The sequence below is a fragment of the Echinops telfairi genome, unplaced genomic scaffold (genome assembly GCF_000313985.2).
Source record: "Echinops telfairi isolate 266 unplaced genomic scaffold, ASM31398v2 ScPeMD7_443;HRSCAF=831, whole genome shotgun sequence".
In the NCBI taxonomy this organism is placed as follows: Eukaryota; Metazoa; Chordata; class Mammalia; order Afrosoricida; family Tenrecidae; genus Echinops; species Echinops telfairi.
In genome coordinates, this window is record NW_022104341.1 from 73,770,450 (window position 1) to 73,792,728 (window position 22,279).

Here is a 22,279-nt window from a genome sequence, read left to right on the forward strand (position 1 = left end):
ATGAGAGTAGAGATACCAGGAGGGGAAGGGGAAGGTGGGGGAGAAAGGGGGAACCTATCACAATGATCTACATAGAACTCCCTTCCTGGGGGACAGACAACAGAAAAGTGGGTGAAGGGAGATACCGGACAGCGTAAGACATGAAAACATAATAATTTATAAATTATCAAGCGTTCATGAGGAGGGAGGGTCGGGAAGGGAGGGGGAAAATGAACTGATATCAAGGGCTCAAGTAGAAAAAAAATCTTTTGAGAATAATGATGTAACAAATGTGCTTGACACAAGGGATGTATGTATGGATTGTGATAAAACTGTTAACTTTAGAAAATGAGTGTTTTGGTCACCTTTGAATGTGTCTCCTTCAGCGACTTCAGATAATGCTTGTTTCTGACATTTACTTCAGTTGTTGGAAGCCAGAGTTCTACTAGAGTGGGAGCACGGTAACATTTTAGAAGTGGTGTGTTTGCATTTATTAACAGTACAACCTGTTTTTGCAAGGATCGTGATAATGATGTTAATTTGGTTGTTTTAATCTCCTTTCATCATAAATTTCAATTAGTACTTAATGTAATAAAGCCATTTTCATAGTCTTTGTATTTGATTACATTTGATAGGCTCATCTGTTCCCCGTTCAACCACCATTTGCAGAAGAATCAGATGAATGCCTCCCTAAAGTGTTAAACAGCAATCCTCCCCTTATCATAAAGGTACCACAACTGTGCGTCTTCTCTTTACACAGACATCTGTAACTTGCTTTACATGGATTTAATACTTGGATTTAATACTTAAGATAGCTTTTTGAGGGCCTACCATATTGTAATATAAATATTGGAAAAAAACACCTATATGCTAAATTGAGTGCTTTCTACTTTTTAAATTTTCATTCCAACTGAGTAAAATGAAGTCTGTATTGCAGTGTTATGTATACAAACTAGCTAACATGGTTGATATTTAGAATACATATAAAATACTTCCAGGCATGAACAATGTCTAACTATAGGCATTTGCTTTTCATAAACGGACTGATAAACAAATCAACAGTGTTTTCTACTGTTTATCTGTGGATCACCTGTGTTTTTATACTCTTATAGTATTGTTTGGTTTTGTGACCAAAGGTAGTGCTGGGTGAAAAAAACAAAACACAACGAAAGCAAACCCACTGGCACTTAGTGTATTTCAGTTCGTAACCACCCTGTGTGACAGGTAGAAGGAACTGCCTCTGTGGGTTTCTGAGACTCTAACGCTACAGGGGTAGATCGCCTCAGTTTGCTCCCATGGAGCCATTGGTGGTTTTGAACTGCTGGCCTTGCAGGTAGCAGCCCATTGTATAACCCACTATGCCACTGGGGGTCCTTTCTCTTTCTTTCTTTCTTTGTGTGTGTGTGTGTGTGTTTGGTAGAGTGTGGATTCACTTTAAGAAATAATTTTTGATCCTCAAAAAGACACCCCCCCCAAAAAGAGTAAAGAAGTTGCAATAACTTTATAAATCAAACTAAACGAGAATAAATTGTTTCGATTCAGAATTGTTTTGAATAAAATTTATTGGAATAGTTTTGATTTCAAAATTGTACTTTGAAAATTTGAAGTGGTTCTGTTAAAAAATATTAGTATCCTTTGAATAAGGAAGACTAGAAGAATAAATGTGTTTGAGTTGTGATGCCAGAGAAGAATATTAAAAGTACCATGGACTGCTGAAAGGGCAAACAGATCTATATTAGTAGTAAGGCCAGAGTACTTCTTAGAGCAGCGGTTCTCAGCCTGTGGGTCGTGACCCCTTTGGGGGGGGCATCGAACAACCCTTTGACAAGGGTCGCCTAAGACCAGTGGAAAACACATATTTCCGATGGTCTTAGGAACCGAGGCAACGCTCCTCTATCCGTCTCCAGGCGGGTCCGCCCACATGCAGATACGCCCACATACGAGAACCTGGCGTGAAGACTGTTCCCCATGCTCTACCATGCTTCAAGACAAAATCTCATTTACTTGTAATTAGAAATAAATATTTCACAATATATAATTATATATTGTTTTTGTGATTAATCACTATACTTTAATCATGTTCAATTTGTAACAATGAAAATATATTCTGCATATCAGATAGTTAAATTATGATCCATAGCTAGCAAAATTAGAGTTCAGAAGTAGCAATGAAAATAATGCTATGGTTGGGGTCACCACAACATGAGGAACTGTATATAAGGCTCGCGGCATGAGGAAGATTGAGAACCACTTCGTCTTACAGACTTTGCACATATTGTCAGGAGAGACCAGTCCCTGGAGAAGGACATCCTGTTTCGTAAAGTGGACGGGTGGTGAGAAAGAGGAAGGCCCTGGACGAGAGATGGACGGACACTGGCTGCAGCCGTGGGCTCAGGCACAGGGCCAATTGTGAGGGTGGCGCAGGACCATGCAGTGTTCTGTTCCGTAGTGCCTACGGTCACTGTGGGTCAAAGCCCACTCAGGGGCACCCTACAACAACCACCATCTTTGAAAATATACCGAAAATAGAAAGACTACTTTTATCATACTGTAGAGACATTGTGAACTAAAAGGAAAACAAATCATTAATTACTGTTAAATCTGAATTATGACCAATTTATTTGATGAAGTCTAGAACATCAATACGGTTTGATTGATTACTTACTTATTTTTGAAGTTGAGAAAGATTGTATTGAGGCCGGCAAAGAACTGGGCGAGCAGAGGAGGACGGGAGCATCTGGAGCCCCTGGGCGGTTCCCAGACCCCACGAGTAGGTCACGGAAATGGCTTGATTGTTGAATAAGTGCGTAGCCATGAGCAGGTGCCAGTAGCTTCGGAGCCCTAGTGGCCCACTGTGCTGATGGAAAGGTCAATGGTTCAAACTGCCAGGTGTTCTGTGGGAGAAAGATGAGACCATCTGTCTCCATAGAGATGGATAGCCGTGGAGAAACTGGGGCAGTTCTACTCTGTCCCAGAGGGTCTCTTGAGTCAGCATGGACTTGATGGTAGCGGGTTTGGTTTGCGTTTGGGTCTCTAACTTCTACTCGCTTAGGGTATAATGAGGACTATGATATCACTGTCTGATAAAAAAGGAAGATCTAAAACAATGAAAAGTTATTATAGCAGGTGCTAAGGGAACCACTTTTTTTCTGCTTGGGAACAACAGAGGAAAACTTCCCAGAGGGAATGCTATCTTGCAGGATAGACAAAAAGGTTTGCAAAGAAAACACAGTTTTCAGTGTTTTAAGTAAAAACTTTCAATAGGTGTTGTATGCCTATGTTATTACCAGGCACTGTCTGTGAATATGGTAGTAAATATGATGTTATTCCTGCTCTGTGGGCCTCACAGTTTGGTAGTTGGATCTAGACAAGACGGGTAAATGAGCAAGTTCAGCTCAGTGTGTTAAGTGTCTCAGTTAAGGGGGGGTGTAATTTGTAGAGAGAGGCCAGGATGCTGTCGGAAATGATGTGTTTCCTGCCACAGAGGTAGGAAAGTACATAGATTATTTTAGTTCCTTGTAGTTTAAGCCTGAAGTGGGTAAGAAAGGTAGAGGTGAGTTAAGTTGTAGATATCAAGAAAGGAAGGATTTATGGTTCTAAAATACCCTTCATAAAATGGGATGTAAATGTTAGACTCGATGTATAAATAAGATTTTAAATTGGGGCTAATAAAATTAACAATGCATATATATTGTTTTCTTTTTAGTATTTGGCCTTGCAGGACCTGATGTTGCTCTCTCAGTATTCTCCTTCACGAAGAAAAGAAGTGTTTAGTCTCAGCCAACCAGGTATTGCTAATACTAACAGACTTGAGTAGTCATGTTTGGGCAGAAGGTGCTCCACCTAAAGTCTTTGACAAGTGGAGTCCATCAAATGAAGCATTTGTTTAAGTCTTTAAAAAAGAAAAACTGAATCTTTTTATCGCTCTAGGTTTAATTTATGTCACCAGGAAAAGTGTAAGGCTTTTTGCCTGTTAAGGTTTTCATTCAGCTCCCTTATCCCCTTTACCTAGAGAAATTAGGGAGTATAGATCGATGGTCTTCAAGAAGAAAATCACTGTGAAGACCCTTGAACGTTTTGATGCCAGAAAAAGTCTAAAAAATAGGTGGTCTAATCCTGGATGGAGGATTTAAGTCTTTGGGAGATTAGGTGACTCTTCCCCTGCTATGCGACATTGACTCCCCTCTTCAAAAAGGAGGAACAGCATTGACACTGACTCAAGGGTGCCCTGGGGAACACTGCTCCACTCTTCTTGCCGCCCTCCTCCCGACTGCAGCTCTGCCAGTGTCCGCATTGTTCCTTGCAGGAAGACAGTGCAGTCCCAGCCACCCATTGGGAGCAAAGATAGAGCTAGCTTGTGTAACTTTTCATCTTCCCTAATTAGCTATTCATTATTTTTCCAAACTTGCCAATTTTTAATTTATACACTGAGTCTCTGTTAAATGGAAGTGAAAAAGTTATATAAAAAATTAAATGATTAGAGCCATTTTTCATTTAGTAGCATAAAATATGCAGGTTTGTATTGTGGAAACTAAATTGTCCAGTACTTTCTGTTAGACATAGGTATACTTAGGGTTTGTCTATATTGAATATTTTCACCATAGATTCAGGTAAACTTACAGGGTGACATGCTGACTGCCTGAGAACTTGCATTCCAAGCACAGATTATGACAGTTTAATTAGTGGTCCTGAGTTGTAGTTACTGATGCAGGTGTGTACATTGTTGCAGGTGTGTACATTGTTCTGTGGTACTCATCTTGAGTTACAATAGAGGACCTATTTAAGAAGGGGCGTCTATGTGGAGAGAGAATGAGTGGCGCCAGGATGGGCAGACCAGTTTTCAGGGGACTCAGCTATTTTCAATGGATAATGAAGCCTGGCTGAGTTTTACATGGCAGCTCTGAGAGACAAAGGTCTTAGAAACTCAAAAGATAACGAGAACTAAAAGAATGTTAAGCAGCGTGTGGGCCACTAGTTTCAAGTGAAATAGCAGATGTCGAAGTGTATGGATGATGGTTGTGGCGTGCTGAAGCGCTGGTGGAGAGGTAGCAAGTAGAGGCGGTTGCACACATGAAAACCTGGGGTACAGTGGTCAGACTTAAGCGTTAGAGGTAGCATGTCGACGTGCTGATGCTTGTGCTCTTCGTCTGCAGCCTCTTCACTCCTCTCGGTGAAGCCAGCCTGGTTCTTTTTCTCTCCATTTGAGCTCCAGTCACGTTTGTATTTTAGTGACCAATTTGCTAGTATTTCTTTTATGGCTAAATAGCAAGTTTTCACTTGAAGATTTTTGGAAAACGCATTCATTTCACAAATATTTATTGATCTGTGTATGAGATAGCATGAATGTAAATAGTAACTAAGAAAAGTGGTCTTTGATGCAACATGTACTGTGACCATTTTTGTGGATCTTTCTGTCCACTTTGAGAGGAGAGTATAAGATTGTCTGCATTTTAAAGGTTGGTGTTTGGACCTTGTAGGTGGACACCCCCACAACTGGACAGCCATCTCAAGGGAATGCTTGAATCTTCTAAGTGATATGACTCAGAAACTGGTTCTCTACCAAGAAACTGCTGCTACGAATGGAAGAGTGCTCATATCCTTCTGCCCAGGGGGCCCTAGGACATCAAACGCTCCCGGTAAGGACGCCCTGGTTCTGTGTGGAGAAAACATGAGTCTCAGGTACATATGAAAAGACTTTAAAATGTTGTGGAAAAATAGAATGAAAAGATCATGGAATTTTTCCTCAAACTTTTCAAGCACCCTTGTATTCTTAGAGAATATTGTTACAATTTATGGGATATTACACTAAACTGAGAAAAAGACCTGTGTATCATTGTGCATAGAAAATACTAGGCTCTTTGTTGTGATGGTGTTAGAAAGACTGACACAATCTGTTCATCAACTAGAAGAATGCACCGTACTCTGGTACAAAGCTACATGAGTCTACAAATCATTCTGGGTGTCGTTCTGATTGCAAGACGCTGGAGACGAGAAGTCTCTGGATAGTGTACTGTCAAGCGTAGGGCATTACACTTAATTGTTTCAAGATAGCCTGATACACTAAAAAAGAAAAAAAGAAAAATAAAATAAAGTGAAAAATCATAAAAAAAACCACAAAAAACTACAGAGTAATTGAAAAAAAAAAAAAGAAAGATAGCCTGATACAATGTTAGTACCTCTTCAGTTTGAATTATGAAGACTGAGGGAGAAATACAAGTGGAGGAACCTGTGCTAGTTTCCCACATGCCTGAAGTAGAAGATTCCTTTCATCGTAAGACTGGAAAGGACTTAAATGTCCAGTCAGGTGTTTAATGAGACATAGTGAAGCTAGCTGAGTGGGGACAGGACCAGTAAACTGCAAAGTACAGGCTTCACTGCAGGGGGAGAGTGTGGGTTAGCTTCAGCCATTTAATCAGGCAGTGGTTAAAGTGCGCTACTGCTAATCAAGAGGTTGGTGGTTCAAATTCACCAGGCATTTTGCAGGAGAAAGGGATGTGGCAGTCTGCTTCCATGATTACAGCCTTGGAACTACTATGGGTTAGTTTTATTCGAGCCTATCCTTGGTGGCACTATGGGTTAGGCTTTGAACTGACAACCCTAAAGATTTTGTGAAAGATCTCCCATGAAGACGGACAGTCTGAGAAGCCCTCCGTAGGTCACTGTGGGTCAGACGTGACTTGATGGCGGTGGGTTGGCTTGCTGTCAGGTCGCCCACATTTGGAATTGCTATGATGGCCGTGGGTTGGGGTTTGGTTGACATGAGCTTCCAGGTTTTTGTATCTTTTTACAAATTCTAAAAATATCGAGGTGAAATCCTCTACCTTTTATATATTGGCAACTAATTCTGATGTTTAAAAATCACTCTGGATCAAAGCAATTAGCTCTTTGTATTTGAAGGCATTATTCCAGTGGTCATGGACAAAAGACATATATTACAGGTGAAAATATTGAAATAACTTTATGAATGTCAGATTTTAAAAGATCCTAGGGTATTTCAGACATTGCCAACTCTTCAGTATTCATTTATTCAACAAATACTTATCGAATGCCTCCTGTGTCCCAAACAGTATGCTAGAAGCCAGCAAATCAAGGATGGACAAACTTACTCCTGGAACTTAACTTTTTACTCACACAAGTGCACGACAATATAAGTACGAAAGGAACTCTATAATAAGGTGCAATAGAAGTATAGAGCCAGTGATCCATCTGCCTGGTTTTTGAGTCCTGGTGGCACAGTGATTAAAGTGCTTGGCTACCAACAGAAAGTTGTGGTTTGACCTTCGTGGGAGAAAGGTGTGGCCATCTGCTTTCATAAGCCTGGGAAACCCTGTGGGGCAAGTCCATTCTGCCCTGCAGGATTGACCTAGACCACAGTGGCTTTGGGGTTGAACTTTCCAATTAACAATCTGTTTTTGTTTTGTTTTTTCTTTTCCCCAAACATCTTTCCTTGGGACTGCTTGCTCATTTTATCATCTCTACTGGACTGTTACCTCCAGGAAGCTTAAAAACCATAGGTCTTCAATAAATATTTGCTGATAGTGGAGAATAAGATAAATGTTATGAGCAGTAACAAATGAGTTAAGACCTGAAGCAAAGTGGAGTGGGGTTTTCAGGGGATCGGTGGAGGTTACATCCTCAGCAAGAAGTGCACGGTGATCATTTAAAAAGACGAGGAAAGTTACTTTGTTGTTGAAATGGCTAGTGTTCCATGCTCCTGGAGCACACAGTATGAGAGAGGAAGAGTCTGAGCAAGGGAAGTGTTTTCTAGTGAAGTGTCAAAAAGAGCAGTGTGGATTTTAGCCGGTAGGGTATGACATGGAGCCAGGAAGAATATTGAATAGGCTGATGACCTCAGATGTACATGAGAGAGATCATTGCCATCTTAGGTTCTGTGGATTATGGGTTTGACCAAGAGTGGAACATTTGTTATTTTTATTTATTTATTTTGCATTTATTATTTTAAATTGTTGTGATATCCTATCGTTCAGCCAAAATTTATCACATTTGAGGAATACAGTAATTCCCTGGGTTACAGACAACTAACTTCGTGGACAACTTGTATTTGCCCTTTAATAATATTACGTAATTTTGCCCCTCACTGTGAAAAGTTAGAACTTACTCAAATACATCATTACAGTCACCTTCACTTGATGCTCCAGTAGCTTTTGAATCACTGACAACTCAGAGCCCTTTGCCCTGAAGTAACACTGAACCAGAACTGTATGCACATGTTCTTACTTACCTCCAAATTCAATTTGAATGCATACTTAGCAACAGATCTCATTTGTAATTTGCACTGCCTATATAAAACTTCTCATTCTTAACTTTAACATGTATTCTCCAAAGGTTTCTAATTTCCACTAGCCTTCAAAAAGTCATGTTAGGAAAGCTTGGTACTCTAATTGTTAATGCCGTACAGTGGTTTTGTTCAGATGATAAAATCCTATTTTTTTTTTTTTTGGTCTTTGTGCCTAGTGCTGGAGTGGGAGGGAAAATGCTCCTTTGTTTTTTGTGGAACAAACTATAAATTGGTAGAGAGTTTCAGGGGACTTAAAAATTTTGTGGAATAATGGAATTAAAAGATAGTGGAATTTTCCCATAAACTCTTTGAAGCCTCCTTTTATAAGATGATTTTTAAGGATGCTCTTTGCATGTCAGATTTATCCGGTGAGAAGTGTAGGTCTCCTGGGAAAGTTAATCTTTAGTAGGATTTGTGAACTTGGAAGAGCTTCAGGTAGAATGAGAATATTAGTTAGCACTTTGTGTACGTTTTTACAATATAGGCCCAGTCACAGTATAGGAAGAGTGTGCCACAACACTGATTTGACCATCTAGACAACTCAAACCAGACGCACTGCCATCAGGTCAGTGTTGACGCATAGCAACCCTTCAGAACGGGGTAGAGCTGCTCCATGGGTCTGTGAGAACAGAACCCCGTCCACGCGTAGAAAGCCTCATTTTTCTTCCTCAGAGCCACCGTGACTTGAGGTGCTGGTCTCAGAGTGACCCACCATGTCACCAGGCTCCTTGCCATTTAAAAAGAAAGAACATTTTTTAATCATTTTACTGGGGCTCATACAACTCTTATCACAATCCATACATACATCAATTGTGTAAAGCACACTTTGTTTGCTGCCCTCATCATTCTCAAAATTCGCTTTCCGCTTGGGTTACTGGAATCAGTTTCTCATTTTCCTTTTTCCCCTCCCCCTTAAAAAGAAAAATTTAATGGATGAGTTCATTGAAAAACAGCCTGTACTTAGAGAAATTGACCTTGAAGATGAAAATATTCATGGAGGGTAGGAAACAAGGGAAGCTGTTCCTGTCTGACATTAAAAGCTCATTGATTTTTTGAATTAACTCTTTACTGAATATGGATGGTCATTGAATTACTGTGGGAGAAGGTCTTAGGAATGGATCCCTAAATGGAACCTTTGTCTACTAAGCAAAAGGCGGAGCTGTGTAACATTTGAGAACCTATGCCCTGGCTCTGTTCTCTTACAGAGGAAATCACTTTTCAGACACCGAAATCTAGCCAGATTACTCGACCTTCAGTGCCATCAGCAGTGACATCCTCGATATTTTCGTCAAAATTATCTACCCCTGATGTTGTAAGTCCCCTTGGGACCCCCTTCGGTTCTGGTGTAATTAATCGGCTGGCTGGAGTGTTGGATGTAAGCACCTGCTATAGGTCACCTCAAAGTCCTCAGCTAGTAAGAAGAGGGCCTAGATTATGGACTTCTGCATCTGGTGAGGACATTTATTTTCTCTGCTTTGAAATCTCACTTAGTAGAGGTCAGGCAGCCTAACCTCTCACCGTCTTTTTTTTTTTTTTAAATAGATCAGCAAATGACTGAATTTTGTAATCCATCTCCATCTACCTTTGAGCGTGCTGAGGGTAAGACAATGGGTCAACCCAGTGTGATTTCATCCTGGATTCAGAATAGGCGTGATCAGGTAGGGTGATATGGCTACAGGCCTTCTATTTGTATATAGTATCAGGAGCATTAATATGAATAAACCATCAGGAATCAATAGGCGGCATTTTTGCTTTTTGTTTTTTTTTTACTTTGTGTATCAAGTTGAAATATAAATGGCCAGCATTCTACTTGTTTTGAGCTGTACAAATGGCGATTTCATTACTACAATGCCTTTGATTTAAGTATTGAGTTATTTTTATGAGTGCTTCAAAAAGTTTGTGAAAAGTGGGATTAAAAGATAATAAATATTCCCATAAACTTTCTGAAGTACATTTGTTTCTATAGGATGTGTTTTCAGACATTGGGAAAATAGCAGCAAATGAAACAAAACCCCCCATGTAGTATTTACATTCTAGTGAGGGGAAGTAGACAAGTAAGCACATGTATTATACTAGATTTGAGTATAAAGTGCATTAATTGTCAGGCTATTCTGTACTGTTAAGAAAAAGAGTTCCCTGTTAAGCTGTGCTATGCTATGAGCTATAAGATACAATCTGATAATTGACATTAAGATAGGAAAAGTAATGGGTCATAGAAGGAAAGGGATTTGCTCTGTCTAATGTCAAAAGCATGAAGCAGGTAGGGGAGATGGGGGATACATAGGGGAGGGGAGGGAGTCCCAGTTTGTATGGGGCAGTCAGGGGAAGCTTCATTGTTGAGATGGCTTGATCTGAGCGCGGAAGGCAGGTGGGATTAGCACACGGTGCAAGTCCTGAGGCGGGAGTGAGCTTGGCGTGTGTGAGGAAAAACTGGACACCAGTGTGGCTGGAGTGGAGAGTGGGGGGTGGGTGATGAGGTCAGAGGGCTAGCCAGCATACCGAGCACACCAGGCTGTTAGCTGTGTAAAGACGTTAGCTTTTCCCCCAAGTAAGCCAGACAGTTCTGGAAGGATTAGCTCACAAGAGTGACATGATGTTACTGGTCAGATAGAGACAGGCCAGACCCCTGAGACTATATGACCCCTTAGCTGCCCTTTAGATCTGGAACAGAATTTACCTCTGGTAGAAAAGTCAGCCATTTAAGATTTCAAGGGTGACATCTACCCAATGACAAAGTTCAGAGGGTTAGGGAAGAAGAAGAAATGGAAACAGGAGATGCAGGGAGTAAGTGGAATAAATGATGGTCCATTGAGGATCCATTGCAGTGGATCAAACCTGCATGCTTTGTGGAATGTAAGGCTGGTGTTCTGCTCTGTAACCCTTCACCAGAATAACAGCATGAAAGTTTTACCAAAAAAGAGTGATGTGAGAGTCATCCTCTGGCAGCTCCGTGAGACTAGGATTTTGGAGGGCAGGAGTGGCGTGGCTCTTGCCACAATCTAGAGATGGTGGCATTTACGTTACCACTGTGGTTGTGGTGGAAGTTACAAAATATGATCAGAGTCTAGATGTATTTTGAAGGTTGAGGTAACAAGATTTGTTTATGATTTGGTTGTGGCCCAATTAGAGAGGAGAACATCTATAGTTTTTGGCTTGTGCATATGGAATGATAGGAAGGGAGCTTCAGAGTTCCTAGAAAAATTCTATTTTGTTTGAATTCATTTTTGCTACGAACTTTTTAAAAGTTTGTGTAGTTGTGATTTATAAAGTTACAACTTACTGATTTCTGGAGGAAAGGCCTTGATAGAGTTGAGGTGGGGAAATCAGGAGTTCGATTTTGGACATGCCAATTTTGAGATGCCTATTAGACCACTAAGTGCAAATACTGAGTAGAGAATTGAACATATATCTAGTGTGGGCAGAGGTTCTGGGTGAGATTGGAAGCTCTCAGTGGATAGACAGTGTTTAAAGCCTTGAGCCTAGGTGAAAACTCAGGAGGAGTGCAACTTCCCAGAACTGGGCCCCTCGGGGATCAAAGGCATGGCAGTGCGAGGAACAGCAGAAGAGACGGAGGCCTGGTCATTGAGGTGAGAGGTACCACGAAAGGACCCTGAGGGGAGGTGGCTTGAGCTGGTAGGTGGAATCGTGGGGTGAGTGGGCTGGAAGGGGTCAGGAGCAGTGGGAGGGGAACTGGAGACTGCAAGCAGAGCCGGGCTTTCAAGGGGCTTTCTGTGGGGGTCCAGCAGGTAGGGTAATAGCTGGGTACGTGGAGGAATCCAAGGGGCTCTATGTTTTTAAGATGTTATAAATGATGACATGTTCACTAATGCCTGATGGTAGAGAAGGAAAAAGTAAAGATGTTTTATGAAATTCAGGGTCCCATATATGGCTTTATATGCCACAGGTAATACCACGTCACTTTTTATGCAACATCTAGACATGTGCTGCCTTATTACATCCTTCTTGCGAGTGGTGTAGCTTTCAATAAAAGTGTTGTTTGGAGCAAATTCATTTTTTTAAAAAACAGTTTTATTAGTACTTCATGCACCTCATATAGTTCAGTAATTCAATCATACCAAGAAGAGTTGTACGATTATCACCCATTCAATTCTAGAACATTTTCTTCTTCCTTGTACTCACTGTTATTCATGTAATTATTTTTTTTCTAATTGTGGCAAAAATATACACAATAAAACATTCTCTAATCCCACAACTTCTACATGTATAATTCAGCGCCATTGATTATATTCTTCGTGTTGTACAACCATTATCGATATCTTTTTCCAAATTATTCCACCTCTATTAACATAAACTCAGCGCCCCATAAGCAACCACTCTTTTTCCTTCACCCATGGTAACTGTTGGTCACGTTTTGGTTTCTTTTTTTCAGTAGTTTTCTTGAAACGGTATTCACACATCATACACTTCCATGCTTAAATTGCTTTTAAAGTTAGTTGTATATACATCATTACACTCAGTTTCACATTCACTTTTAAGTCAGTTGGAATACATAGTTTTCATTTTGATGCTAAGAAATGTTTTTCCCCAGTAAATGTCAACTTTGTGCCTCTAGATTTTGAGGGAGGTGGGGAAGTGGGAGGGTGGACAAGGGAAGCATATGAGGGGCCTTGAGAAGTTCATGGAAAAATTTCATTATCTCGCCATTCCAGTTATTTCAACGAACTTTTGGAAGCCCCTTTGTATTAAGAAATGAAAGGGTCAAACAGCTGTCAAGAATTGATGAAGAATATGGTTTGAGAAAATGGTCCCTAGAGCCACTTAGAAATCCCTTTATTACAAACAGCTTTAATTTGGTGGTTAACTCATTTGCTCCAGAGACAGCTCTGATTCACAGCAACCCTGTAGGAGAGATTAAGTTACCCATACTTGTATAGGCATGTGATTTAGGTTAAATAGCCCATCTTTGTTATCTAATTCGTAGTACAAAAGTATTCATTTACTGAAGTGGTTTATTGTATATGTCATTGTTCTTGCCCTGCAAGATGTGAGGTGCCTTATTTTCATTCAAGTGAGTGTCAAGGAGCCTGAGGATATCATATTTGAAAGCTGTCAATCTGCTATTTTTTTCTGTTTTCCAACCCAGATGAAGAACTTCCTGTCAAAACGGGTGCTGATAATGTATTTTTTCAGTAAGGTAAGAAATGCAGCTATATTGCATTGGGAATAGGGTAATGGAGACAAGAAATGCAGATAGGATCTAATGTCTAAATATTTTATAGCTTAATCCTAGGGAGCCTAACAGCTTTGTATGGTGCTTCAGTGAACCTCCACGTTAACAGTAGTTGCCCTGGACACACATGATGCACCTCTCACCTGGGTGATTCCTGAGGCTTGACTTGGCAGTTGGCATCCTGAGTCTGTGGCTGCAGACAGCTTTTTGCTGATCTGCAACATCTACCTACCTGGCTCTGGATCTTCCCAAAGCCAGCACATCTATTGCTAGCTGATGCTTCACCGCTTATTTTTCTTCTGACATCTTTGTGGCCAATTTGGTGTTACAAAGAGAGTTGTCTGAGTTAGAGCGCAGATGCTAAGCTTGTGATAGATAGAAAGTTGTAATTCAGGCCACAAACTAAATGATATTCTACTTTGTCAGCTACTCTGGCTGCCACAGGAGAGCATATCACAGTTGCAGAAGCTAAAGCTTCATTCTGTTTTCACTGGGTACAGCTGTTGTGTGTTAGTCAATCCTTTGATGAACAATCCCCTTGCCCATATGGAGGGGAAATAGATTTTGAATTCTGTTTTTCCAATCTACCTTCTCACTGCTGGTAATGAATTATTAGCTCTGATTGCACACCACTGATGTGTTCAAGTGGAAGTTTGCATTTGCATCATTATTCATTTTAATTTTGGGGGGTTCATACACTGAAAAGTCATACTGGGAAAAGGTCTGAACTACCCTGAAAGAAATACAGCTGCATAGATACATTAGGCACACAAAATTGTTTTTTTTAATTTAAAGATAATTTTATTGGGGGCCTTTACAGTTTTTTATAACAATCCATACATCAATTGCATCAACCGTATTTGTATATATGTTGCCATCATTTTCTAGACATTTACTTTCTTTTGAGCCCTTGGTATCAGCTCCTCTTTTTCCCCTCCCTCCCCACCCCCGCCCTCGTGACCCCTTGATAGATTATAAAGGATTACATTATTTTCATGTCTTACATTATTTTCATGTCTTACACCATCCACTGTCTCCCTTCCCCTTCTGTCTCCTTCCCCACGGTTTCTGTCGTTCTTCCCCCTGGAGGGGTCGGGTGTGTGTTTATGTGTCGATCATCATGATCGTTGCCCCATCCTCCTGTCCCCTCCCCACTTCTCCCTACCCTTTCTGGCATTGCTACTCCCATTCCTGTTCCTGGATTCTGTGTGTTGTGGGCTCTTCTCTCTTGGCTGTACCTGTGCATCTGCTCCAGTCTAGCCCACAGTGAAAGGCAGGACTGGGGGTCATGATAGTGGGGCGTGAGGAAGCCTCAAGGAACCAGAGGAGTACTGTGTTGACTCCTCCTTTCCCTGTGGACCCGTCTGTGAGGAGCTGTCCCATTGTACCAAAGATTTTTATGTTTGGTTCTGAAACATTTTCATTATAGTGAAAGAGAAGATCCACCCAACTCTTGATTACCTTCACCAAAAAATCGTCTCCCTGGGGCTCTCCATAAGGAGCCCTGTTGGTATACTGCTTACATATTGAGTGGCAAACTGCAAGGTCAGCAGTTTGAGACCACCAGCCACTCCTTGGGAGAGAAATAGGACTTTCTTTTACTCTAAGTTAGAGTTACTCATACATGTACAGGGGCAGCTTTACCCTGTCCCCACAGGGTCCCTATGAGTTGGCATTGATTCGGTGGCAGTGAATTTGGTTTTGGTTTGGAGGTTATCCATTGTAGCTTTGAGAAAGACAGCTACCCTGTAAAGAAGAGGTGCTCTCTGAAATTGCTCTCCAGTGTTTTGTTTGAGGAAGATGGGACGAGAACTCATCTTGAGTATTTTATCATTGCTCTTTTTCACTGTTTCTTCATTTGATTCTGATACTAATTCTGTGAGATACCTTGTTCTCCATTTACAAATGAGGAGACCCTGAACAAGATGTCCCATTTCCTTGGAAACTGATGGCTATTTTTGACTCTTATTTTGCCAGTAGATGTGCTCTACAGTAAAAGTTGTAGACACTGCTATGTGATGTAGAAGTCAATCGGCTTTATTGGATGTGTAATAAAAGAACACTAGTTGTTTAAATGGGTCATTCTTGCTCCATGCCATTCAACTTTGATATATGAAAGAGATGAGGGTGGTTTTTCCTAGAACAGGACTAAAGGATGAAGGAAGGAATATTTATTTATGTAAGGTCCCTGGGTGATACAAATAGTTAATTTGCTTTGCAATTGATAGTAGGAGCCCTGGTCATGTAGTGGTTATACATTGGGCTGTGATCTGAATCAGCTCTGTAGCACCTGGTTTAAAAATTAAAAATATATTTAGGTTCTTATGCTTTACAGAAAAGCCTATTTAGTCATTTTATTAAATTGTCTCTGTACTGTTCTACTGAGATGGGTTTGAACACATGTACTCTTATTTCAGATGAGATTTAGAGATGTGTCAAGTCATGCAATAATTGGTGACAGGTGCTTGATTGCAGTTCAGTTGTATAAGAATTTTAACTTTTAATCCTTGGGAGGCAGAATAATAAAAAATTTATTATTAAAATCTGCACAGTTGATTAAGTGAAATACAGTGATACTGTTTTTTTTGTTTTGTTTTGTTTTGTTTTTGCCTCCTGGAGGAACTTGCTTAATATTTGTTTTATTTGTAGCACCCAGAGGCCTCCATTCAGGCTGTTTTTGCAGATGCTCAAATGCATATTTGGGCATTAGAAGGTAAGCAATCTCAATTATAGGTAAGCATGTAGTCAATGTGAAAGATCAGTTTTGTGCTTTGATCTCAATCTGAATTTTCAAATACACATTTACATCTTAATTTTATCAGATCATTACCCCAGAGAAATTGAGCCTGAGATTCTTCCATATCTTTCTTTCAAAAATAAGGCAATAAGTAGGTTTTTTTTAATGCCATCTTTTGTTAACTACGAAGCTTGACTATTGTTCAAATAACTCTTTCTTTTCACCTTGTAGATGGCACGGCCTTCTTGGTTATGTGCTACTTGCCCAGAGGGTCCGTTCCAGTCCACCCTGTGAAAACAGCCTCGCCGCCACCACCCTCCTCCCTCACTGTGCTGCCCTTTGTGTCCTGGCCGACACTCTTTTTTTGTTTCAGCTTTCTCTGGTAGAATGTAAAGCTGAGACTTTGGCATCTTATTAATGTCGTGGACCACCTGCTCAGTGCCTGTTCACGTTGTTAGGGCGTTCTGTGTACAGTAGTTAAGCACTTGGCTACTTACTGAGAGGTGTGGTTTGAACCCACCAGCTTTTCCCTGGGGGAACCCTGTGGTACAATGTGCTCCGTCCGCCCTGTAGGTTCTCGGAGTCAAAATCAATTCATAGAGTCATTCACTGCGTTTTGGGGTTTATTTAGATTTCCTACCCATTTTTTTTAATTACACAATTTTAGGAGTTTTTTATACAGGATATTTACTTTTTATCAGATGGATGTATTCCAAGTAGATTTGCTTATTTGTGAATCATATGTAATGTGTGTTTGTTTGTCTTCCCCTTGAGGTCTGTCTCACTTAGTGGCGGCATCATTTACAGAAGATCAGTTTGGAGTTGTGCAGACCACACTACCAGCTATTCTTAATACTTTACTAACGCTGCAAGAGGTGAGCAATCTGCAGGTTTGGTCGGGATAGATGTTTGTGCCTGACTATTAAATTTGGTTTCTTCAGTATAGTACCAAGGAAACATACAACGTTCCTCTAGTTCTTTAATGCTTCCATCCCCCCACACTATCATGACCCCAATTCTACCTGACAAATCCGGCTAGACCAGAGCATGTGCACTGGTACAGATAAGAGCTGGAAACACGGAATCCAAGACAGATAAACCCCTTAGGACCAATAAGGAGAGTAGTGATAGCAGGAGGGGAAGGGGAACGTGGGGGGATAAAGGGGGAACCGATCACAAGGATCTATGTATAACCCCCTCCCTGGGGGATGGACAACAGAAAAGTGGGTGAAGGGAGATATCGGTTAGTATAAGACATGAAAAAATAATAATAATTTATAAATTATCAAGGGTTCATGAGGGACAGATGGGGAAAAAATGAGCTGATACCAGAGGCTCAAGTAGAAAGAAAATGTTTTGAAAATGATGGTGGCAACATATGTACAAATGTGTTGGACACAATGTATGTATGTATGTATGGATTGTGATAAGAGCTGTACGAGCCCCAATAAAAAGATTAAAAAAGAAAAATTAAAAAAAGTAAATTTTATTTCTTATATTTGTTAACTAGAAACATGTTGGAGATTAACACAGAAATACTAGTCCCACTCTCAGGAAATTGTAATCTAAAGGAGAAAGAGTAAGAAAAATGTTTATTCCTACTACTCTTAAGTATATAGAAATAAAAAGGAAAGGAAACTAAACCTACAGGTTTAGGGTACACTTCTGGAATTAAAGAGATTATTTTGTTCAACGAAAGTTTGTAGGTCCTACCACACTTTGTAGCTACTGAAAGTGACCAGTAGTTAGTCTTATCGGCCAACAACCGACAGCAGAGCTAATGTCGGTGGATGCTCACCACCAGGCTGGCTGCAGGTCTACTTAATTCTAGACTCAAAGGATGGAGAAAAGTGAAACATGCTTTCTACTTTCTACTAGGCTTCCAGTCCCAGCTCCTTGCTGTGGGAAGGCTCACTTTACTTTGTGATATTCACGACCTGTCAGAGGAGAGGCGTCAACACTCGGAGCTAGAGGCATTTATGGTGCTTTTCTGCAGGAGGTATTAGGGAAGTAGACTGTAAGGATAATTGGAAGACCATTTAGGAGAGGAAGGGAAAGCATGCTTCATTTTCTTCACAGTTCTATTTATCCTCTTAGAAAAGTCTTATCCCCCTTGGAATTTTCTTTGTTGCCACGATCTCAATTACCTTGAGATGTGGATGTCCACATGTGGTTGTTATGGCTCTACTTGCCACGAACCTGATCGGGCGTACCTCACACTCCATTCACCAACCACCCTTCCCATCCACTCTACATTTATGCTGGGTGTGATCATTTGTTTCAGTGGCCATCAGAACTCAAAGACAATACACACAATTCAGGGGGTTTCCGTCAGATTCCTGTTTTAACACTTTATTAGGGAAGTCCTATTTGCATAGTCCCCTCCAATCATTTGGTTAGGAGTTACAGAGACTTGGGTAGAAGAGCCATATTCAGAAATTTCCTTCCACCACCGTGGCACCCATTCTTCCCTGAGGCACGTTGCTGCCTGCCTTTTGGTCACAGCCTACAGTCTTTAAATATTGCAGATTGCCCCACTCGCTGTTTCTGCTGCATACCCTGAGACGGTGAGCAATTCTGTGTCCACATGGGTCACTTGTCCCACAGTTCTCTGAGGTCCTTTTTAAATATGGATATATGTTTCATTATTCTAAGTCCCTCTTAAAAAACCCAGAATATATATTTTTCAAAGCAGCATATTTAAATTTTTTTTACAAAACAACCTATCACCTTCAAAGTACTCTCCATTACACTTAATACATTTGTCAAATCCTGATTCCATTCTTGGAAACATGTTTCAAACTCATCTGTTTGGATGGCTGATAGCACCTCCCTTGTTTGTTTTTTTTCCTTTCAAATTGTTGTCTGGCAAGAGAGGCATACTGTTTTTTGACAAAACTGGTGCATTGAGATGGCTGTGTGAGCAAGTGCATTACCCTGGTGGCAAAACCAGTCCTCCCTCTGCCATAAATTAGGCCTGGTTTTTTTTTTTTTTTTTGCACACGGTTACTCTAAATAGAAAGCTTGATTAACAGTCTGAACTGGTGGAATGAACTCCAAATGTGAATTCGACATTTTTTTCCATTTGGGAAGTTGACACATCCAGAATGAGGCATGTCATCAGTCGACATTTCACCTTTTTTGAAATGAGAAAACCACTTGTACACTTGAGTTTTTCCCGTAGTGTGTCCTTGTAAGCTGTGTTCAACATCACAACAGTTTCTGTGGCATTTTTCCCAAGCAGGAAACAAAATTTCACAGCTGCACGCTGTTCTCTTAAATCACCCATCACAAAAAAAACGAGGTTTCAGCAAAACTGCTTTCGCAAAAATTCACTGTGACCAGAGAGAACCTTCCCAGGTGATGCCACTGGGTGCGCTGACTCAGAGCGAGCTGCCCAATGCTCACCTAGAGGGAAATGCTGAGTATGGAAGCTCTGCTCTGCCCAGCACAATTTGATTTTGTTTTTGGGTACCCCTCGCATACTCAACAGTCTCAATCTCCTCTCATACCCCTGGTTCTCATTATCACTTGAGCTGCTTTACCTCTGAAGCTTAAAATTTTAGCATTCCACCCATTAAACCAGTCTTTGCCTTTTTTGTGCCAAGGATCCCTTTGACTGTGGTGCAGCCCAGGCACTTTCTAAGGGTAATGTTCTTAAATGCATAAAATACTTAGGATTATGTATGGATTGGGATAACAGTTGTATGAGCCCCTAATAAAATGTTTAAAAAAAAAAATACTTAGGATTAGAAAGGAAGTGTCTTATTGAAATATAATTATGAAAATATTTATATTTGTGGTAATAGCCATGTGTTTTTATGAATACGTTCGTAAGATCCTGCCATGAGCGTAGTAGTAGTGATTAGCATGAATGGTAGTGCAAGACGCCTGTCATCCAGTATGAAACTATTGGCACAGGAACTGCCAGGGTTCATGATGGGAAGAAAGTGGTAACATTTAATCAAAGACTAATGAAGATAAACGGACTTTTTATCCAGAGTTGATGGAATTGGTGTAGGAACCTTTGTGCTAACATCACCCTCACATGTTCTTGTTCCTGTCTCCTTTCTTTGGGTGACCTTACCAATAGTTCCAGTGGCCGCTCATGTTTCTTGTCTTTCCGCTCGCTGCGTGTTCTCTTTCCCACACCCGCTTAGACACGAAAGTTTGCCATTTCTCTTTTTTGTAAATTCCCTCCACCCTCTTGTCTCCATGTTCTTTAACTACCCATATGACAAAAGCCCAAAGGGTTAATCCCATGTCCACCACCCACATTTTCTCTTTCCTGTCCCTCCGGCCTCAGCTTTACTTGTGGCCCTTAGCATTCCTGCCCTGCCTCACTCCAGAGGCTCTTTGCCCCAGAGTTCATCATATGAACATCCTTTGTGTTAGGACTCCAACTACTCTCTGTTCTTCCCAGTAGTTGTTCTTTGCGCTTACTTTCCTAATCTTCATTTGGACATGATGGTTTTTTGTACTGTGTCCCAGAGCCTATTTCTCTGTTTTCTTTTGGTCTGGCTGCTTGGTAATTCCCATTTCAACACTTTCTACTATGCTGCATTTTAATTTCTCCTACTTTCTCTTCTAGTTGTCAGAGTAAGGTAGGAATGTGTCTCATCTCTGTATCCCCAGCATCTAATAATGATAGCTAGCAAATAAATGGCAGGCACTCATGAAGTATTTTTTGTGATGGTTGATTGTATCATGACTGATGCTGGAGAGGAACAGAATGGCAATCTTGGTACCTTGGGCTGATGGCCATGATCCCACATCACCCGTCCATATTGGGCATGGATTCAATATCACTCATGAAAGCTGGTTTGCCCTTGATTTCGTATTTGGTCCAGAAGCGATATTTGAGTCTTGCTAAAAACTTCTACATACTTCTGTAATGTAAGGCAAGTTGTACAATAAGGGTTTCTAGGAGTTACTAAGAAATTGTTCTCTTTGTTTCTTTTCAATAACATCAGCTACCTCACTGACTCAATAAAGGCAAAATGTCCAAGGAAAAGGAGGGAGTCTCTGACACTGAGACATTCTGAGGGTGTGAGTGCGGGCCGTGCTGGAGCACAGGCGCCCACAGTGGGCCAAGCGTCCGCGAGATCATGTGTATTATCACGGTTGCAGAAGGATAGGCACACATTGCGGGTGACTGAACAAGGAATGGATGTGTAGCATATATCAACCCTTTTCCAGAGAGCTTATAAGCTGTTTGGGTTCATTGAGAAGTATTTCATCTGAAAGCATTACTGGTACTTTTGTTACTACTGTCTCTTCTGCTGGATGGAGAAGCTCATGTCATGTCTGTTTCTGCGTCCTTAGAGAGGGTGCTTCTGTCCAAAGATGGGTGACCGGAATAGTAGAGTACAGTGTAACTTTTTCACAATGACTTATTTTCTCTGAAGGGCAATAACTAGCACCTTGATGTAGCTCAGCTTTATATAATGTTATATAATGTTAATTGAGAAGTATTTCTTTTTTTTCTTTTTAACATTTTATTAGGGGCTCATACAACTGTTATCCCAATCCATACACACATCAATTGTGTAAAGCACATTTGTACATCGTTTCTCTAATTGAGAAGTATTTCATCTAAATGTCAAATTCTGATAGTTTTGGATTACAAAAGTGACTTTTATGTTATTCACAAATTTCACTCAACTCACCGCCATAGAATTGATTCTAATTCACAGCCACACTGTAGGACAGAGTAGAACTGCCCCTGTAGGTTTTCGAAGCTGGAACTTTACAGGAATAGAAAAACCTCCACCTTGAGAGTGGCTGGTGGTTTCAAAGGGATGACCTTGCAGTTGGCAGCCCAACGTGTAAGCCACGGTGCCAGCAGGCCCCATTCACACATCTAGTCAATAGTTACAGAGCAGGTATCAGAATGGAAAGAGACAGGCACGGTTCCTGCTATCCAAGAGCTTGCAAACTGAAACATACGGGTGACAGCGTACAGAAATGTAAAAGGATCACAGAACATGTAACAGGCGATTCTGAGTTAGTCTGTTCAAGCCCTTACCCCATTTTTTAAAGTAACTGTGTATGTGTGTGTGCATGTATATAT

At 40.7% G+C, this 22,279-nt stretch overlaps 1 protein-coding gene across 1 annotated transcript in view; it reads left to right on the forward strand.

The window, feature by feature from the left end:
- NDC1 (NDC1 transmembrane nucleoporin) overlaps window positions 1-22,279 on the forward strand; it is a 61,873-nt gene that overhangs the window by 28,285 nt on the left and 11,309 nt on the right. Inside the window, exons 9-16 of the mRNA XM_004699407.2 lie at window positions 615-707; window positions 3,686-3,767; window positions 5,457-5,615; window positions 9,484-9,729; window positions 9,821-9,936; window positions 13,383-13,433; window positions 16,119-16,182; window positions 16,981-17,081. Coding sequence (XP_004699464.1) covers window positions 615-707; window positions 3,686-3,767; window positions 5,457-5,615; window positions 9,484-9,729; window positions 9,821-9,936; window positions 13,383-13,433; window positions 16,119-16,182; window positions 16,981-17,081 — 912 coding nt within the window. The remainder of the gene's footprint in view (window positions 1-614; window positions 708-3,685; window positions 3,768-5,456; window positions 5,616-9,483; window positions 9,730-9,820; window positions 9,937-13,382; window positions 13,434-16,118; window positions 16,183-16,980; window positions 17,082-22,279) is intronic.